At 42.1% G+C, this 14,746-nt stretch overlaps 4 protein-coding genes across 7 annotated transcripts in view; 2 read left to right on the plus strand and 2 right to left on the minus strand.

Moving 5' to 3' along the window:
* Positions 1-7,576, plus strand: part of LOC108105501 (PDF receptor) — a 32,266-nt gene extending 24,690 nt beyond the window's left edge. For 2 of the 3 annotated variants that reach the window (XM_017212123.2, XM_017212122.2), the window contains 8 exons: positions 989-1,457; positions 1,586-1,696; positions 2,612-2,763; positions 2,831-3,088; positions 3,152-3,448; positions 3,510-3,773; positions 3,851-4,011; positions 4,073-5,364. In XM_017212123.2, the coding sequence (XP_017067612.1) occupies positions 1,019-1,457; positions 1,586-1,696; positions 2,612-2,763; positions 2,831-3,088; positions 3,152-3,448; positions 3,510-3,773; positions 3,851-4,011; positions 4,073-4,418 (2,028 nt within the window). In that variant the 5' untranslated portion in view covers positions 989-1,018 and the 3' untranslated portion in view covers positions 4,419-5,364. Of the gene's footprint in view, positions 1-988; positions 1,458-1,585; positions 1,697-2,611; positions 2,764-2,830; positions 3,089-3,151; positions 3,449-3,509; positions 3,774-3,850; positions 4,012-4,072; positions 5,365-5,716 lie in introns of those variants that run through there. The other variant, XM_017212125.2, reaches the window with a different exon arrangement.
* Positions 7,577-7,661: 85 nt separating this feature from the next.
* Positions 7,662-9,045, minus strand: LOC108105502 (probable V-type proton ATPase subunit D 2). Its single transcript, XM_017212126.1, has 4 exons — positions 8,760-9,045; positions 8,583-8,700; positions 8,163-8,526; positions 7,662-8,110 (listed from the first exon to the last, which is right to left on the minus strand). Exons 1-4 carry the CDS (start codon positions 8,798-8,800, stop codon positions 7,884-7,886), a joined length of 750 nt encoding a protein of 249 aa, XP_017067615.1. The 5' UTR covers positions 8,801-9,045; the 3' UTR covers positions 7,662-7,883.
* A 2,233-nt stretch (positions 9,046-11,278) lies between these two features.
* LOC108105528 (dopamine N-acetyltransferase) lies at positions 11,279-13,255 on the plus strand. Its single transcript, XM_017212158.1, has 2 exons — positions 11,279-11,390; positions 11,902-13,255. The coding sequence occupies exon 2, from the start codon at positions 11,950-11,952 to the stop codon at positions 12,634-12,636; it is 687 nt and encodes a 228-aa protein (XP_017067647.1). The 5' UTR covers positions 11,279-11,390; positions 11,902-11,949; the 3' UTR covers positions 12,637-13,255.
* LOC108105527 (protein GUCD1) lies at positions 12,659-14,477 on the minus strand. 2 transcript variants are annotated; one of them, XM_017212156.2, is made up of 4 exons: positions 14,150-14,477; positions 13,815-14,083; positions 13,606-13,745; positions 12,659-13,524 (listed from the first exon to the last, which is right to left on the minus strand). In XM_017212156.2, the coding sequence occupies exons 1-4, from the start codon at positions 14,357-14,359 to the stop codon at positions 13,421-13,423; spliced, it is 723 nt and encodes a 240-aa protein (XP_017067645.1). In that variant the 5' UTR covers positions 14,360-14,477; the 3' UTR covers positions 12,659-13,420. The 2 variants fall into 2 exon arrangements, with proteins under 2 accessions (XP_017067645.1, XP_017067646.1); XM_017212157.2 differs by having other exon boundaries at positions 13,606-13,691; positions 14,150-14,475.
* Positions 14,478-14,746: the final 269 nt, after the last annotated feature.

Here is a 14,746-nt window from a genome sequence, read left to right on the forward strand (position 1 = left end):
ATTGAAATTGAGAAAACAGGAAAATGCAACTCCTGGCAGCTCTTCCTTAATACATGGCAAGAAAAATGTGTATGTGATGGTCAATCACATGATGATAATGATTTTACACATAGTTTCGAATGTTGACTTTGGAATTGTAGTGCCAGAGAGGATTACAAATACACATCGCCCTTTTTGATATCAATCACTTGTCTGAACAATTCGTATTGAAATCTCGCTGATTTCTTTTCTGCGTGTATGTGTGCTCCTGGCCATTTGCCATTTCGCCAGACATAATCCCAACAATCGGTGCTGAAATGTGAATGCCAATGATATGTGCAGCACATCCATACATTGCACATTCATACAAACATGTATATGATGAGAGAGTAGGATGATGTGTGGGCCGTGATGTTTGCACTCCGGTGCAGCGATGCTATAAATAAGCTGGGTATTTATTAGGGGGCAATCATAAACTGCGTTAACACCGGGCACTCTGCCAGCGGGAAGAAGATCCGGCAAACAAAGGAGCCCGTCGAAGTCTCATTGTGCGATAAGCTTTCAATTAAATCTGACCCGGATAACGGGGCGTATGGAAACGGCAACGGCAACGGCGACGGAAACGGAAGTGGGAAGAGATCAATTTCCAATTGCAACACGTACATGCTCACGCACGCACACTCACACACACACACACACACACACGAACATGCATTTGTAGATGTTATGCAGATTGGTATCTGAAGACAAAGCTACGCCTGCTGAAGGTTGCAAGTGGGTGGGCGTATTACCCGGAAATCAGCTAGTAAACTAATCCGATTTCCTGCTCCCCAATTAAATTCCAGAGCAAACTTTGGAATTCTGAGATTCGGAGGAAGCTATATACTTGTCATAACAATGACTTGCAGTCAAAATCCTAACTGAAATCGGAGAGAGATTTAAATCCCACAGCTTCCAAGAAGTATTATGACTTTATCTTATAAGATTTACCTCTTTGCTGCTTCCCTAGAAACTTCATCATGTGGTCGAATGGAGAAAAATGACCCTCCTGTCGAACATTCTTGATTCCGGAGGTGGCATTTCCGCCCAGCGTTTCACCCGCTTGCTGCGCCAGTCCAGCTCATCAGGATCCTCATCGGCATCTGCATCTGCATCCTCATACGGAACCTTGGAGTCCAAGTCCATGCTGGAACCGACATCCTCGCACACTCTGCCAGGCGGACGAGTGCCAATCCTGCACGATTTTGATTCCTCGACAACGGAATCGCCAGGAGCATACCTGCTCGATGGTGTGGCCAGCGTGGCCAAGATGGCCCTGGAGCCAGCTGTCATGGACGTCCTGCCCGATCCGGATACGGATCAGGTACTCAGTAATCTCAACATCACCGCACCATGGAATTTAACGCTCGCATCGGCAGCGGCCACCAATTTTGAGAACTGCTCGGCGCTTTTTGTCAATTACACCCTACCCCAAACAGGTGAGTTGGCTTAAAGGGATAAAGTAACCCCAAGTAGATCGAAATACTATATATAATAAGAGTCAGAAAACCCTAGAGTTGTGATATTTTTTAACAACAATCTTTATTTTTCGATACCCCTTGGCTAGGTCTCTACTGCAACTGGACATGGGACACATTGCTCTGTTGGCCGCCCACTCCGGCTGGGGTCCTTGCACGGATGAACTGTCCTGGCGGATTCCATGGCGTGGATACACGCAGTAAGGAAATTAGTTATTAGGAAATCAGTTAAATTGAATTTAATTAAGATGTAATTAGTTTAATTTAAGTTTATTTGATATTTAATTGTTCAATTTATGAAGTTCTTGACTCGGAAAGCCACGTCCTGCGGTTATCATACCATCCGAAGTTCATATCTGGCGGTCACAATTATACGGATCATTAGCTGGGAATCCGTTCAAGTGCTGGACGGCAAACAATTACATGATTTCGTATTCATCGAAAGGATGTCAATATTTACATGCATGACTGGCGCGTCCATTCAACCGAACTCCCAATCCTTACCGTTCCGTTTCCCGCCCCCTAAAACCCTAGATATCCAATACGTACATATATATATCCCCGACGAGGTCACTTCGAAACTGGGCCGAAAGTGGGCGTGGACAATGCCGGGGGTTGTCCGAGTGTTCCATGCTCATACCTTCACCTGAGCTTCGTCCCGTTTAACAAGGTTTAAAACACCAGCCAATCGATTGCTTAATTACGATCCGAAAAGGTTGCGACCCCTTCGATATGCTAACCCGCTAAATTGAACGCTTTCCAAGGGGGAATTGCATTTTAATAACCGTGGGCAATATGCACTGAGAGAAAAAAGGATACTGCTAACAGGTATAGCCTGTCCAGTGTTAACAGAAAACTAAACTTAAACTTTTCCCCTGAACTTTCATGAACTATAAGCTCAAAATGCAAAATTCCTTAAGAGATATATAATTTCTGACAGTGCATTATTTCCCTGGCCTCATTTCAACGGGCACGGCCGTGCCTAGATTTTTAGCCCCAATCTTTGGCTGGACGAGGTCGCCCATTCGATTGGCATAATTGCACTTGTCAGTCAGTGTGTCACAGTTCGATTACATTCATTAATCCGTCGAATTCCCCTTCTTTTCGATCCCCAGAATTTGCCATCCGAAAGTGCGAGTTGGATGGCCGATGGGGCAGCAGGCCAAATGCCACCGAGGCGAGTCCTCCGGGATGGACGGACTATGGGCCATGCTACAAGCCGGAGATTATCCGCCTCATGCAGCAGATGGGCAACAAGGACTTCGACGTAAGTTGAAATTATTTGAAGTTATCTATGGAAGAACCCAACCTTATAACTTTATGATACTATATAGCTCTATATAGACATTGCCAGGAAGACCAGAACCCTGGAGATCGTGGGTCTTTGCCTTTCCCTATTTGCTCTGATAGTCTCGCTGCTGATATTTTGCACATTCCGCTCCCTGAGGAATAATCGCACCAAGATCCACAAGAACCTCTTCGTCGCCATGGTGCTGCAGGTGATCATTCGGCTGACCTTGTATCTGGATCAGTTCCGGCGGGGCAACAAGGAGGCGGCCACCAACACGAGTCTCTCCGTCATTGAGAATACGGTAGGCTTTCCATTATTATAATATTATAAACATTAATAATACAAACCTTTATGCGATCTGCAGCCGTATTTATGCGAGGCCTCGTATGTCCTTCTGGAGTACGCCCGTACCGCCATGTTCATGTGGATGTTCATCGAGGGTTTGTACCTGCATAATATGGTGACGGTGGCCGTTTTCCAGGGCAGCTTCCCCCTTAAGTTTTTCTCGCGACTTGGCTGGTGTGTTCCCATCTTGATGACCACCGTTTGGGCGAGGTGTACGGTGATGTATATGGACACGACGCTGGGCGAGTGCTTGTGGAACTACAATCTCACACCCTACTACTGGATCCTCGAGGGACCAAGACTAGCAGTTATACTGGTGGGTTTTCATTACGGTTCATTAAGGGAATCTACTTAACTTAACCTTGTCCCATTTTCAGCTCAATTTCTGTTTCCTGGTAAATATAATTCGTGTGCTGGTGATGAAGTTACGCCAATCGCAGGCCAGCGATATAGAACAGACGCGGAAGGCCGTTAGGGCAGCGATAGTCCTACTACCACTATTGGGTATTACCAATCTGCTGCATCAACTGGCTCCCCTGAAAACGGCCACGAACTTTGCGGTCTGGTCGTATGGCACCCACTTTCTCACCTCGTTCCAGGGATTTTTCATAGCTCTCATTTACTGCTTTCTAAATGGTGAGGTAAGCTATGGTGTTCCAAGTCCAAGTCCTAGAATTCCTTAAGATTCAAATGAATATTTACCAAACATCCTCTTAAGGTCCGGGCAGTGCTGCTGAAGAGTCTGGCCACCCAGCTGTCGGTTCGAGGTCATCCGGAATGGGCGCCGAAGAGGGCGTCTATGTACTCGGGGGCCTATAACACGGCGCCGGATACGGATGCAGTGCAGCCGGCTGGCGATCCATCGGCCACCGGGAAACGGTAAGTTTTTGATTGTTAGTCACCTCCAAATGATTCTCATAAGAACATCGTATAAACTCAGAATATCACCCCCGAATAAAAGGCTAAATGGAAGAAAGCCGAGCAGTGCCAGCATTGTGATGATCCATGAGCCTCAACAGCGTCAGCGCCTGATACCACGGCTTCAGAACAAAGCGCGCGAAAAGAGCAAGGATCGAGTGGAGAAGGCGGAACCGGAAACGGAACCGGATCCAGCCATCTCGCGGATTCACAGCAAGGAAACGGGAGTAGGAGGAGGCACGGGATCACGGACTCGCGGCTCCAAGTGGATAATGGGCATCTGCTTCCGGGGTCAAAAGGTACTGAGAGTACCGTCAGCGTCATCCGTGCCACCCGAGTCAGTTGTATTTGAGTTGTCAGAGCAGTAGCCCAAAAACTAGCCGTAGATGTAGCCATATAGCTGTAGCCAAAGAAGTAGAAGTAGAAGTAGCCAACGCCATGTAGCCACCACCACAGTAGCCAGCACCCACCCATCGGACCGGAAATTCCCCTACCCCAAAAACGAAATTAAACCGGAACCAAAATCTCCCTGCCTATGTATGTCTTTCCCTCTGCATCTTACGAAAGGAGCCAAGCTAAAAACAAAAAAAAGGACAAATAAACTCGATTTTTGTTTAAATCATTTAGCTGTGAAAACTCCTTAGCATTTCTAAAGCTTAGCATTTTAAGTTATCAAATTTATAGAGATCTTAAATTCATTAATTCATCATTTCCCCAATCTTGTTTTTGGCTTGCCTCTCTTGCCCTGAACGTAACCTTGTACATATAAACCATACATTCATTTATGTAGGACAAACCCGATCCCTTCTCGAAAACTTTGAAACCCTTTACCCCCCTTCCCCAAATTCGGCCATTCCTGCGTCAAATGAATTTTACCTTTAACTTTCGACTTAATTTTTCTGATGACAATAAATTTCTAATAGCGCCACATTCTGTTCTGGACACGCAAATACACTCAAAAAAAAAAAAACACTCGCACACGGTTATTACTTGATCAATTTTCCAGCAAAACTTGAGCGGCATGTTCTTTTACTTTTATTCATTTTTAAATATTAGATTCAAATATTAACGTTACTGTGCAGTGTGACCAAATCATGTGGTTAACTTAAATTATTAACTGTATATTTTGTAGCATTTTTAAAAAAGAACAGAGAAAAAATACTCTTAATTTATTATTTTATTTATTAGGCTTAGGTTTATTAAGTTATATATTCCTTTAGCTAGTTTTAAAATTTTTTATAAGTTTTAATTTTATAATACAGCAGAGGGTGTTATTATTTCCACCAACTTTTTATCTAATTTAATGCTTATTTAATTTATTTATTTGTATTTGATTTTTATGTGCCATATTTTAAATTTTTCAATTAAAATTCAAAAAAATTCAAAAACTTTATTATTTGAAAGAGCTTCTGTTTTCCGATCTGGTCACTCTGCCAGTCACGATCGATCACGTTCACTGCCACTGCCTTGAATTTTGCTAGCTGCGCTTTGTTTTGCAACGAAAACTTTGCCACGATCAATATAAAACTAATGGGGTCCGCAATCGAAAGCAAAAATTAAAAAAATCCCTCTTTGGGTTATCTTCCATCTCTGTTTCCCACTCAAAATGCGGCACTCTTTTCGGACTTTCCCCTTTTCTCTCTTGTGTCTTGCTTTTCGTTTGCAGGACAAATGTGTGATGCCGGGCTCGCAGAAGACGCAGCAAATATTTATGACGTCGCAAATGGCGCCGACGTCGACGCTGGCAGCGGTAGCTACAACAATAACCACTACGACCACAACAACAACCGCAGCAGCAGCAAAAACAACAATAGCCACTATCGCAACAATCGCAACGATTACGAAGTCAAAGGCAAAAGCCAAAGCGATTACGAAAATGCCGAAAGCTTGAAGCGCCTCGATCTCCATCCCCTCCCTCATTCACACACACACACCATCTTGCTCTCCTTCTTTCCGTGTTCCTTATGGATAGAAAACGAAAGCGAGAGAAAGAAGAAGAGCCTAGCCTAGCACTTGCAAGCGCAACTGTACTAAACTAAACAAAACTAAACTAAAAAGCTGAAGGGTATGCACGATTTTTGTATACAGCGGCTTCGAAAGTACCGCAATAAGTTTCAATAGGATAAATACCGATCAATATACACACACACACATACATACATATATGTATCCAATATTTTTGTATATTTACCAACAGACTGTTGGGTCACAATTTTTTTTGGCATATACATAAATATATATATATAGAAAAGGATATGTGTAATTGATAAATGTAATTGTTAATCGATTTTTTTTAAAAGATGCTTAATATACATACATATATGTAACGGTATTTACATAAAGCATACATAGAGAAAAACATATTTACATACTTCGTATTTACACTGTCGCATGCAAAAGAGAAACCTGATAGAAATGTCGGAGCATAGATCGTATATTGAATATACAAACATATATATTATGATTACACCCGTAAAGAGAGTACAAAGCACTTGGAATGGTAAAGAGGAACAAAGAGTAAATAAACGGAAATTGAACGTATCATTATGTCACATCATCTGATCAACGATCAGTGCGAATATTCAATATTCAACCTAACTTTAAGCTTACTATGCATTTCAAATGGAATATTTTGTGTGTGTGAGAAATCACGAATCGCGTTTTGATTTCCTTTTTTTTTTGGGTTCTTTTTCGCTTCACGCAATTTTCAAAACTAAGAATTAAAGCCGAATTTAGAATGGGAACCTTAAAGCCAGAACACCCAGTGGTCGCTGGCAAACTATTACGTGTTTAAGGCTAAATGGAAAATGAATAAACATGATTTTATATGCATAAATACTAAACTAATGCACCTGCCTACTTTCTTAATCTTGACTTTGGATCAGGTCCGAATGCTCATACAGATTGGCACGAGCTGCTAATGGGTATTTAAGCTCCAAAAACGGAAAAGATATTAATCGGACGATTTAATGGGCCATCAAATTATTGTTGGGGATCTCTAAATGATCTTTAAATTATTGATTGAGTGATTCAAATTCTCCAGAATGCATTTGTAGGAACAAATTCAATTGCCTACTTAAAGAGAAAAGCGATTTGCCTATCGTTAGCTATCTTCGAAGCTCAGAGCTTCCTATTCTAAACTGTCTCAATTACATCCGAATTAGGCTACTAATTGCTAGTGCTAGGCAAACCGACTTGCATATTAATAGCCTATTTATAGTTTATAAAAATGCTTTGAAGGTATGAAGGGTAAACAAATAAACATGCACTGAGAAAAAAAGTGGCACAAAAGATTTGGAAAAAAATGTTCTTTCCAAAGGGGTTTCCAACTTCATTACTACGTATACTTAATATTTTTATTGTACCTATTTGGTCATCCTATATTTAATGTAAATGATTAATTTAAAATCATTCAATTTTTTCTAACTAATTTCAGTACTTATTATTTTTTGCGTATACTTGATATTTTATCCCTACATTTTCGGCGTATACTTAATATTTCTTGCTATACCTTCTACGTATACGTGATATTAGCTGACTCTTTTTTTCGTAGTGCAAGTACATTTAGACACACATCAGCCAATGGACAATTGAAACCACAAACATAGCGATTACAAAGGTTACGATTACGGATTGTATTTCCAAGAACGACAACATCATGTTACAACATCCGGATCACAACGAACGACAACAAAAACGAGAGGTGGTCTTTTGGGAAGTGAGGTAGCCGAGTTGAGTGTTTGGGTGGTGGTGTTCAGGTCTAGCAGCAGGTGGGTTGTACAGGTGGGTGATATATGGTTGGAAGGCTATACATATGTATACATAAAATCGGTCTAGAAGAGCAGATCCTCGTCGCCGTCCTCATCGAGGATATTTTGCACCTCCTTGGTCTCGGCCACTTGGCCCAGACGACGCTGCTCCTCGCGAATTTTATCGGATGCCTTCCGAGCCTCGCGCTTCTTATCCTGAATCTTCTTCAGCCGATAGAACTCCTCACGCTCGAGCTCATCCAGCTCGCTTATGATGTACTCTATGGTTCGGTTTATGCGGGGGATAATCACTGGATAAGAGAGGAATCATTAGTTTAGAAATGGATAGGAACTGAAACGCACCGTGCTCGATGGCATTCACCCGCCTGTTGGTGACCTTGATCACATCGTCGAGGGTCACGAATGAAGTCTGCAACGAGGCCAGCTCCACGAGCAGGCGCACGGCGCTCTGGTAGTTTTTCTTCAGCTTGGCCAACTGCTGACCGCCACGTGCCAGTCCGGCCAGCTCATAGGTATCCACACCATCCGTATACGGTTCAAAAACAGGCAACGTCACCCCGGCCACGTTATCCTTCTTGGTGCGTATCTTGATCTGGGCCTTTGTCACATTCTGCAGAACAATCTGGTTGATATCTCCGGTGGTAAACTTGACCTCGGCCAAGGAGAAGGCAGCCTCTTTCATCACCTGACCCATCAGGGTTTTTGTCTAGAATTCGAAAGAGAACTGATAGCAGCTTCCTTTTTACAGGTTCAACACCTCACCTCTATGATCTTGCCCAGAATCAGACGAAAACGCATCTGCAGGGCGTCTGCTTTTTTCTTAAGCAAACCATGTCCCTTGGTGGCGCCGGCCAAACGCGATTTCATCAGCGTTTGGGCACTACAAAGGGCTTTATGAATACCACAAAGAAACACTCCCAGCAAGGATCAACTACTCACCCACGTGAGGGAAATATGGGCAGGCGGTCTTTGGCTGCCATCAAAACTCAAACAAAAAAGGCTACTAAAAAAATAAAAACACAAATACGACACGCACCACGCCTACCAAATCCGAACTATAAATAACAACAACAAAATATTTACTAAATATATGCGACACCACGAAAATAAAACAGACGACAACTGAGGGAAAAGCGAACGGAGAACAGCGATCAGCGAACGGCGAACAGCACGACAACAAACTGGGCCAGCGAATGAAGAATGAAGACTCATCTAGCGACCTGGCGAGAGAGTGACGATCTCGGGATGGCATAGAATTGGCCGCCACTCAGCTGTTCCGGAACAGCTGTCACACTTTATAGCTCGGTATGCCTAGATAAAAGGTATATCCAATCTATAAACGTTTCTAGCACGGAGATTTATAGAGTTTGGTTTTACAATATTTCAGATGCGGACTGCTGATGCTCTAATATCTTATCACTTTGTTCTTTAGCATAACAAATATTGTAATTATAATTACTATAAGTTGTATTTCAATATCTAGATAAGGAGTATCTATTTGCTGTGAATTTAGATCAGAACTATAGGCTTTACTAACTGATATGCTTGTGATCTCAGTAATTATAGTCCAACAACCAATTATTAGTGGTACGATCATAATAATTAGTTAAACCATTGTAATGCCAAAAATTCTCTAATTGGTATCAAATTATGCTGTCAACAAGTTGTTAGTTTAATTAAATGAGAACTTTGATCACATTTTTAATTCCCGTCTTGTCAAATATTTTCCAAACCACTTTTCTAACACAATATGACTTTTTCTAACAAATTCCAAAATTTGTACTGCTTTTGGCCATGAATTTGGGACGCCTGGCCCAAGTCGGACTTCAAGGGAACACTCTAAGGATACAGCACTTCAAGGTCAGCTTTTGATTAAAACCCTTCGATAGTCACTTTCGATAGACCGATTGTCGTTTTGATAGATTTCTGGCGTGCAGAGATGCCATTTCCATTTATTACCGTTAGCGCAGATTGATTTCAATTGAGCTGATTGTCATCAATAACGCACACCAATTTTCGGGTGGGTGCCTCAAACGGCAAACAAAGAGCTAGCTGCCACACGCAGATAAGCACACAGCGGCACTGACTTTGAAATACCTTTGTGCTCCGGCTATTTGGATGTCTCCGGGTCTCCGGCAGCGGTTACCGCTACGTCCATCCGGACCAGTGTCACGCAATTTGAATATGCGTCTTGTGGCGTCATGTGCCTCGATTTGGGTGTACATAGTGTCTATTAGGCACTCGTCTGCAGAGACAGAAAAGACTTTATAACAGCAATTTATATCTTATATATATTCTCCTTATATTCATCACTTCACATACTTAGACTTTGTTTATATGATGTATAAGGCATAGAAATATCCTTGTTATTTTAGTAGTTGAAAAGTCAAACTTTGTTTTTTTCAGTGCAGTTTTGCCATTGTGTGTCAATGGACACGTGTGTGCCCCATTTGGCCACAGCACAGTGGCGACCAAGTAGGGGTATTAATTAAAGTAATGAATATGCATAGCATGGAGTTGCGAGGTGATGAAAGGTCAGAAAGTAGTGGGATTTATGGTCATGCAACAGTTGTCCGTGGGGCGTTGTCTAGACTCCCAAAAGAGTCAAGGTCGTGCGGAACATACGGATATGTACAAACATATCTGTTAAAAAACTTTGTAAAAAATAAACAATTGTCCAAAAATTAGTACAATTATGCTCTTCTAAGTAATTTATTTATTTAAGAAAACATTTTCAGCAAAAATTTACTTCATAAGCTTACTTAAAACGCATTTTATCCTCTAATTTTTGTGTCAAAGGCGATAAATTAGGGATTCCCCCTCCAATTTTAAATACGGCACGTCCCAGACATTGAGAAAGTCAAAATCTGTATATAAGTGTCCTTTGTACGGCGAATATAACCTCACAAAGGCCGGATCAACAGTTGGTATTCGTACGAATGGGGGGAGACTCTTGATGGATTCTCCGGGGTAATGCGAACGGGGAAAACTTTCGATTTTACTGGGCCAGCAATTGTATGGGTATTTGTATTTGGGCATAAGTCACGGCCAGGCAATCGCTCCCGTTGCCAAAGTGTGTGTACGTTGCGTATACGCATGGCTGTCACTCGACAACAACAACGACGCTCCATCCCATCCCAAAGGACAGCATTTTTCGCATGCTTCGGCAATGAGGCAAACACGAGGGCGTACACTGAGCGCATATAGTAAACTTTTTAGAGAATCTTGACAAAATCTTTATCGGACTTTCTCATTTATTTAAACTTTAATCTTTAGAAAGTAAATATTTTCCATTGTGCTTCCACTTCTAACAACTTTACTTATTAACTTAGTAAACTATTTTTAAGTATAATTTAGTCTCAAACATTTTCTCCAAGTGCACAAATGAGATGCTGTTGCTGGTGGTTCGCTTTTGTCGGCTGCTCCAGCTGCTCCAGTCGCATTTCGCATCTGAAAGCGCCCGCAAGTAGGTTACACATTTTTTCCAGCTACGCCAGTTGGCCGAGGAAAACAAACAACAAGTCTCTCAACCGTCCAGCTCATCCGATCCAAGCATCCAGGATTTGCAGAGTAAGTGGAACTAACTTCTAAATTCCATGGGATTGAAATCGAAATCGGTTTACCACAGGTGATTTGACCTTTAACACGGTCTTTAAGATTAAATAGACATGTGGACGGGGGAGTGTCACTGGGGCGGTTTTCGATGGGGGTGTGTCATTAGGGCGCCACAAAGGATAGGGAAAGTGCAATGGGAGCGAGTGAGAAACAAAAGGTTTGAAGTTAAAAGGGCAGCCAGAGAGTTGCGACTAATTGAGTTATAGAAAAAGTTTGTCCTTCACATAAGCATGTACAAGTACCAGATATATACATTCTACTTCTCTAAGCAGTTATTTTAAGCAATTTATTTCGGTTACATGAATGGTGAAATTATGAATTAGTTGAGCCTTTAAATCTAGTATGACGAAACGAATACAAATTTTGAAATATATATTAAGGCTTGAAGGGAAGTGAAAGTAATAGTAATTATAGTGAATATCAAACACTGGTTTAATGTTAATAAGAATACTTTTTCCTCAAACAGAACTTTGCTAGCATCCGTAGGTTAAGTGACTCCGACGGCTGCGATAACATGGAGTACAAAATGATCGGACCGGAGCACAGTGGCCAAGTGTTGGAGCACCTGCGTCGCAACTTCTTTGCCGACGAGCCGCTGAACAAGGCCGCTGGCTTATGCCAAAACGGAAGCAGTTGCTCCGCTTTAGAGGATCACTGTGCGGAGGCCATAAAGGATCGTATGAGCGTGATGGCTGTGGATGTGAAGGATGAGGGAACCTGTAAAATAGCCGGCGTTGTCCTAAATGGCATATTGAAACCAAGAGACACGGCCAAAGCGCTGGACAAACTGGGCTCCAATGGCGATGAAGATTTCCAGAAGATCTTCAAGCTCCTACACTGTCACAATATCAAGCACAATCTCTTCGAGCACTTCGATGTTGACAGCGTATTTGATGTGCGCATTCTATCGGTGGATTCTTCCTATCGCGGTCAGGGAATTGCCAATGAGCTGGTCAAGCGATCTGTGGCGGTGGCCAAAAAAAATGGGTTCCGTCTGCTGAAAGCCGATGCCACTGGTATCTTCTCCCAAAAAATCTTCCGCTCACATGGATTCATTGTCTTCTCTGAGCAACCTTACGACAAATACACAGATGAAAATGGCAAGGTGATCTTGCCCGTAGAGTCGCCCCACATCAAGTTGCAGCAGCTCTACAAAACAATCTGTGGAAATGACCAGGATAACAAGGAGCCGGCCCATTAAGAAGGCGACCTGCAGGCTCAAATTCAGAACAATAATGTTTTTATTTTCTACATACAAGCATAGTTTTCTGGAATGCATTCTTAAAACAAATATGGAACTTAGTTAGGTATACGGAATACGAAAAATAAGCTAAGGACAATTTCAAGCAATTCTGATCCCTTAAACTAATTCTTATTGGCAAACATTTCTTTAACAATATATATTTAAGTTAGTTTTAAAGTTTCAAATGAAAAGCAAGTTCTGTTCAGTGCGATTTTCCTTTTAAGTTCCACTTTCAAAATATCTATCGGAAATATGAGTCCAAATTAGGATTCTCCGGAAAAGTTACCTTACAAAAATGATCATAATACTTTACATTGCATTATTAGAGCCTGGGCCCAAATGCACAGATGCTGGGCTAACCTTTAGATTTTGTTTGGAATAATATTGCACTACATAAAGTATACTAAACAAATATGAGGGGAAATGAACTAAGAAATATCCCTAGATTACTTTTCGTTGACAGTTTGCCTACATAGTGTGGGCAGCTGCCTGGCTAGTTACCATAAACGTAATTGTTTTTTATGGGGACCAACTGCTAACAATACCTAAATAAAGTACACTGTTGTGCCAAAGTTAACCAAGCAGCTCTTTCATTAAACCTTCTTCTCTAAGTCCCCCGACATGGTCTCATTCTAAAGTCCTAATATCACAAGCACAGATTCCAATACCCCTTTCACAATACCTGGCAACCTGGCAACTGCAGGTACTCCTGTTTCTATTCCTTGTTAGGGTTGTAGTCATTTTACTCCTTGGTGGCTTTATTCTCATAGATGAAAATGATGTCCTCATCGGTGCCGTAAGCACGTCGAGCCGTGTCCATGGACTCTATGAGGCACCGACAAATGTCTGTGGAACAGAGCCAAGATTTAAAAATCAATGATTTGGCTTTAGGATAGCAAATTTGTTGTTGGTCGTTGGATTACTTACGGCCATCGTGGACCTCGGGATTGTGATAGAAAAGCTTCTGGGCGGCCATATCGTATCCACAGAGCACAACGTAGTGTCCCGCGTACCTTTTGGGTTCATGTAGGCGTGTATTTTGAACGATGCAAGGTATATTAAAACATCTTTTCATTAGGGATTTGGGACTTGGAAATTAGGAATTGGATTTTGGGAAAGCTAGATAGACATCTTACCCGAATTTTTCCAGGACATTGCGTTTGCACACCTCGCAAGTAAGCAGCGAGGCGTTGGTTAGCAGAATGACGGGTCCATGGCGGGCCAAATGTCGCAGGATGACCTCCATGCCAACGGTGCGCTGCTCCACGCGCAGCCCATGTGCCCGGGCGTCCTTGAACTTGCGCGTCACCCGTCGTTCGTCCTTGTCAATGATCTTGGAATAGTAAGTGTGCTGGGCGTAGTTGGGATCTATGCCGAGCGTTTGGGTAAAGTATTCGTGCCGCACCTAGCAAATGTTTTGAGACATATTGAATGCCAAGGTTAAATTAAACGTATTATGGTAAATGTAAACCTGGTAGCGCATTAGCAGATAACACAAGTCAATAGTCCAGGTACTGGATCCAAAACCCTCTTCACCGCACACTGCATCAAAGTTTCCAAGGAGCTGTTCCCTTTGCTGAGCAGAGAGTATCATGATAATGCAGGACAACCCGCAGTCCCAATTGTAACGCTGTTGGTAGTGCGTTAAATTGTAGTGCTTGCTCGGCGGAAGTCCGTTCATCCTGGTCAAGTCCTTGGGTTCAACTCGTCCTGTTCCCTCTGCTGGGCTGCTTCTGCCAATCTGGCGTCTTCAAGGGGAATGTTTTGTTTTTGTTTTAGTTTTTTTTTATGATGTCCAATGTGACCGTTGTTAGCGGAAATACCTACTTACGCCAGCTTTTTGCCGCCAATTTTTATGCGAAAACTAAAAATTATTTTAAATTAATGCTTAATTTCACTGAAAAAGTTTAAGTACAGCTTAGTAACTATCTACTAAATTAGTACTAAATACAACTGTATCATTCTCCATCTTAAGAAAATAATATTTTTCTTATCTTGATATTGAGCTTTGGAAGTCCACAAGCGGATATACCAATGTAAACCATTCTTCAAACAATTTCAATAGGAA

This window comes from Drosophila eugracilis, unplaced genomic scaffold (assembly GCF_018153835.1).
Source record: "Drosophila eugracilis isolate 14026-0451.02 unplaced genomic scaffold, ASM1815383v1 contig_2167, whole genome shotgun sequence".
NCBI lineage: Eukaryota > Metazoa > Arthropoda > Insecta > Diptera > Drosophilidae > Drosophila > Drosophila eugracilis.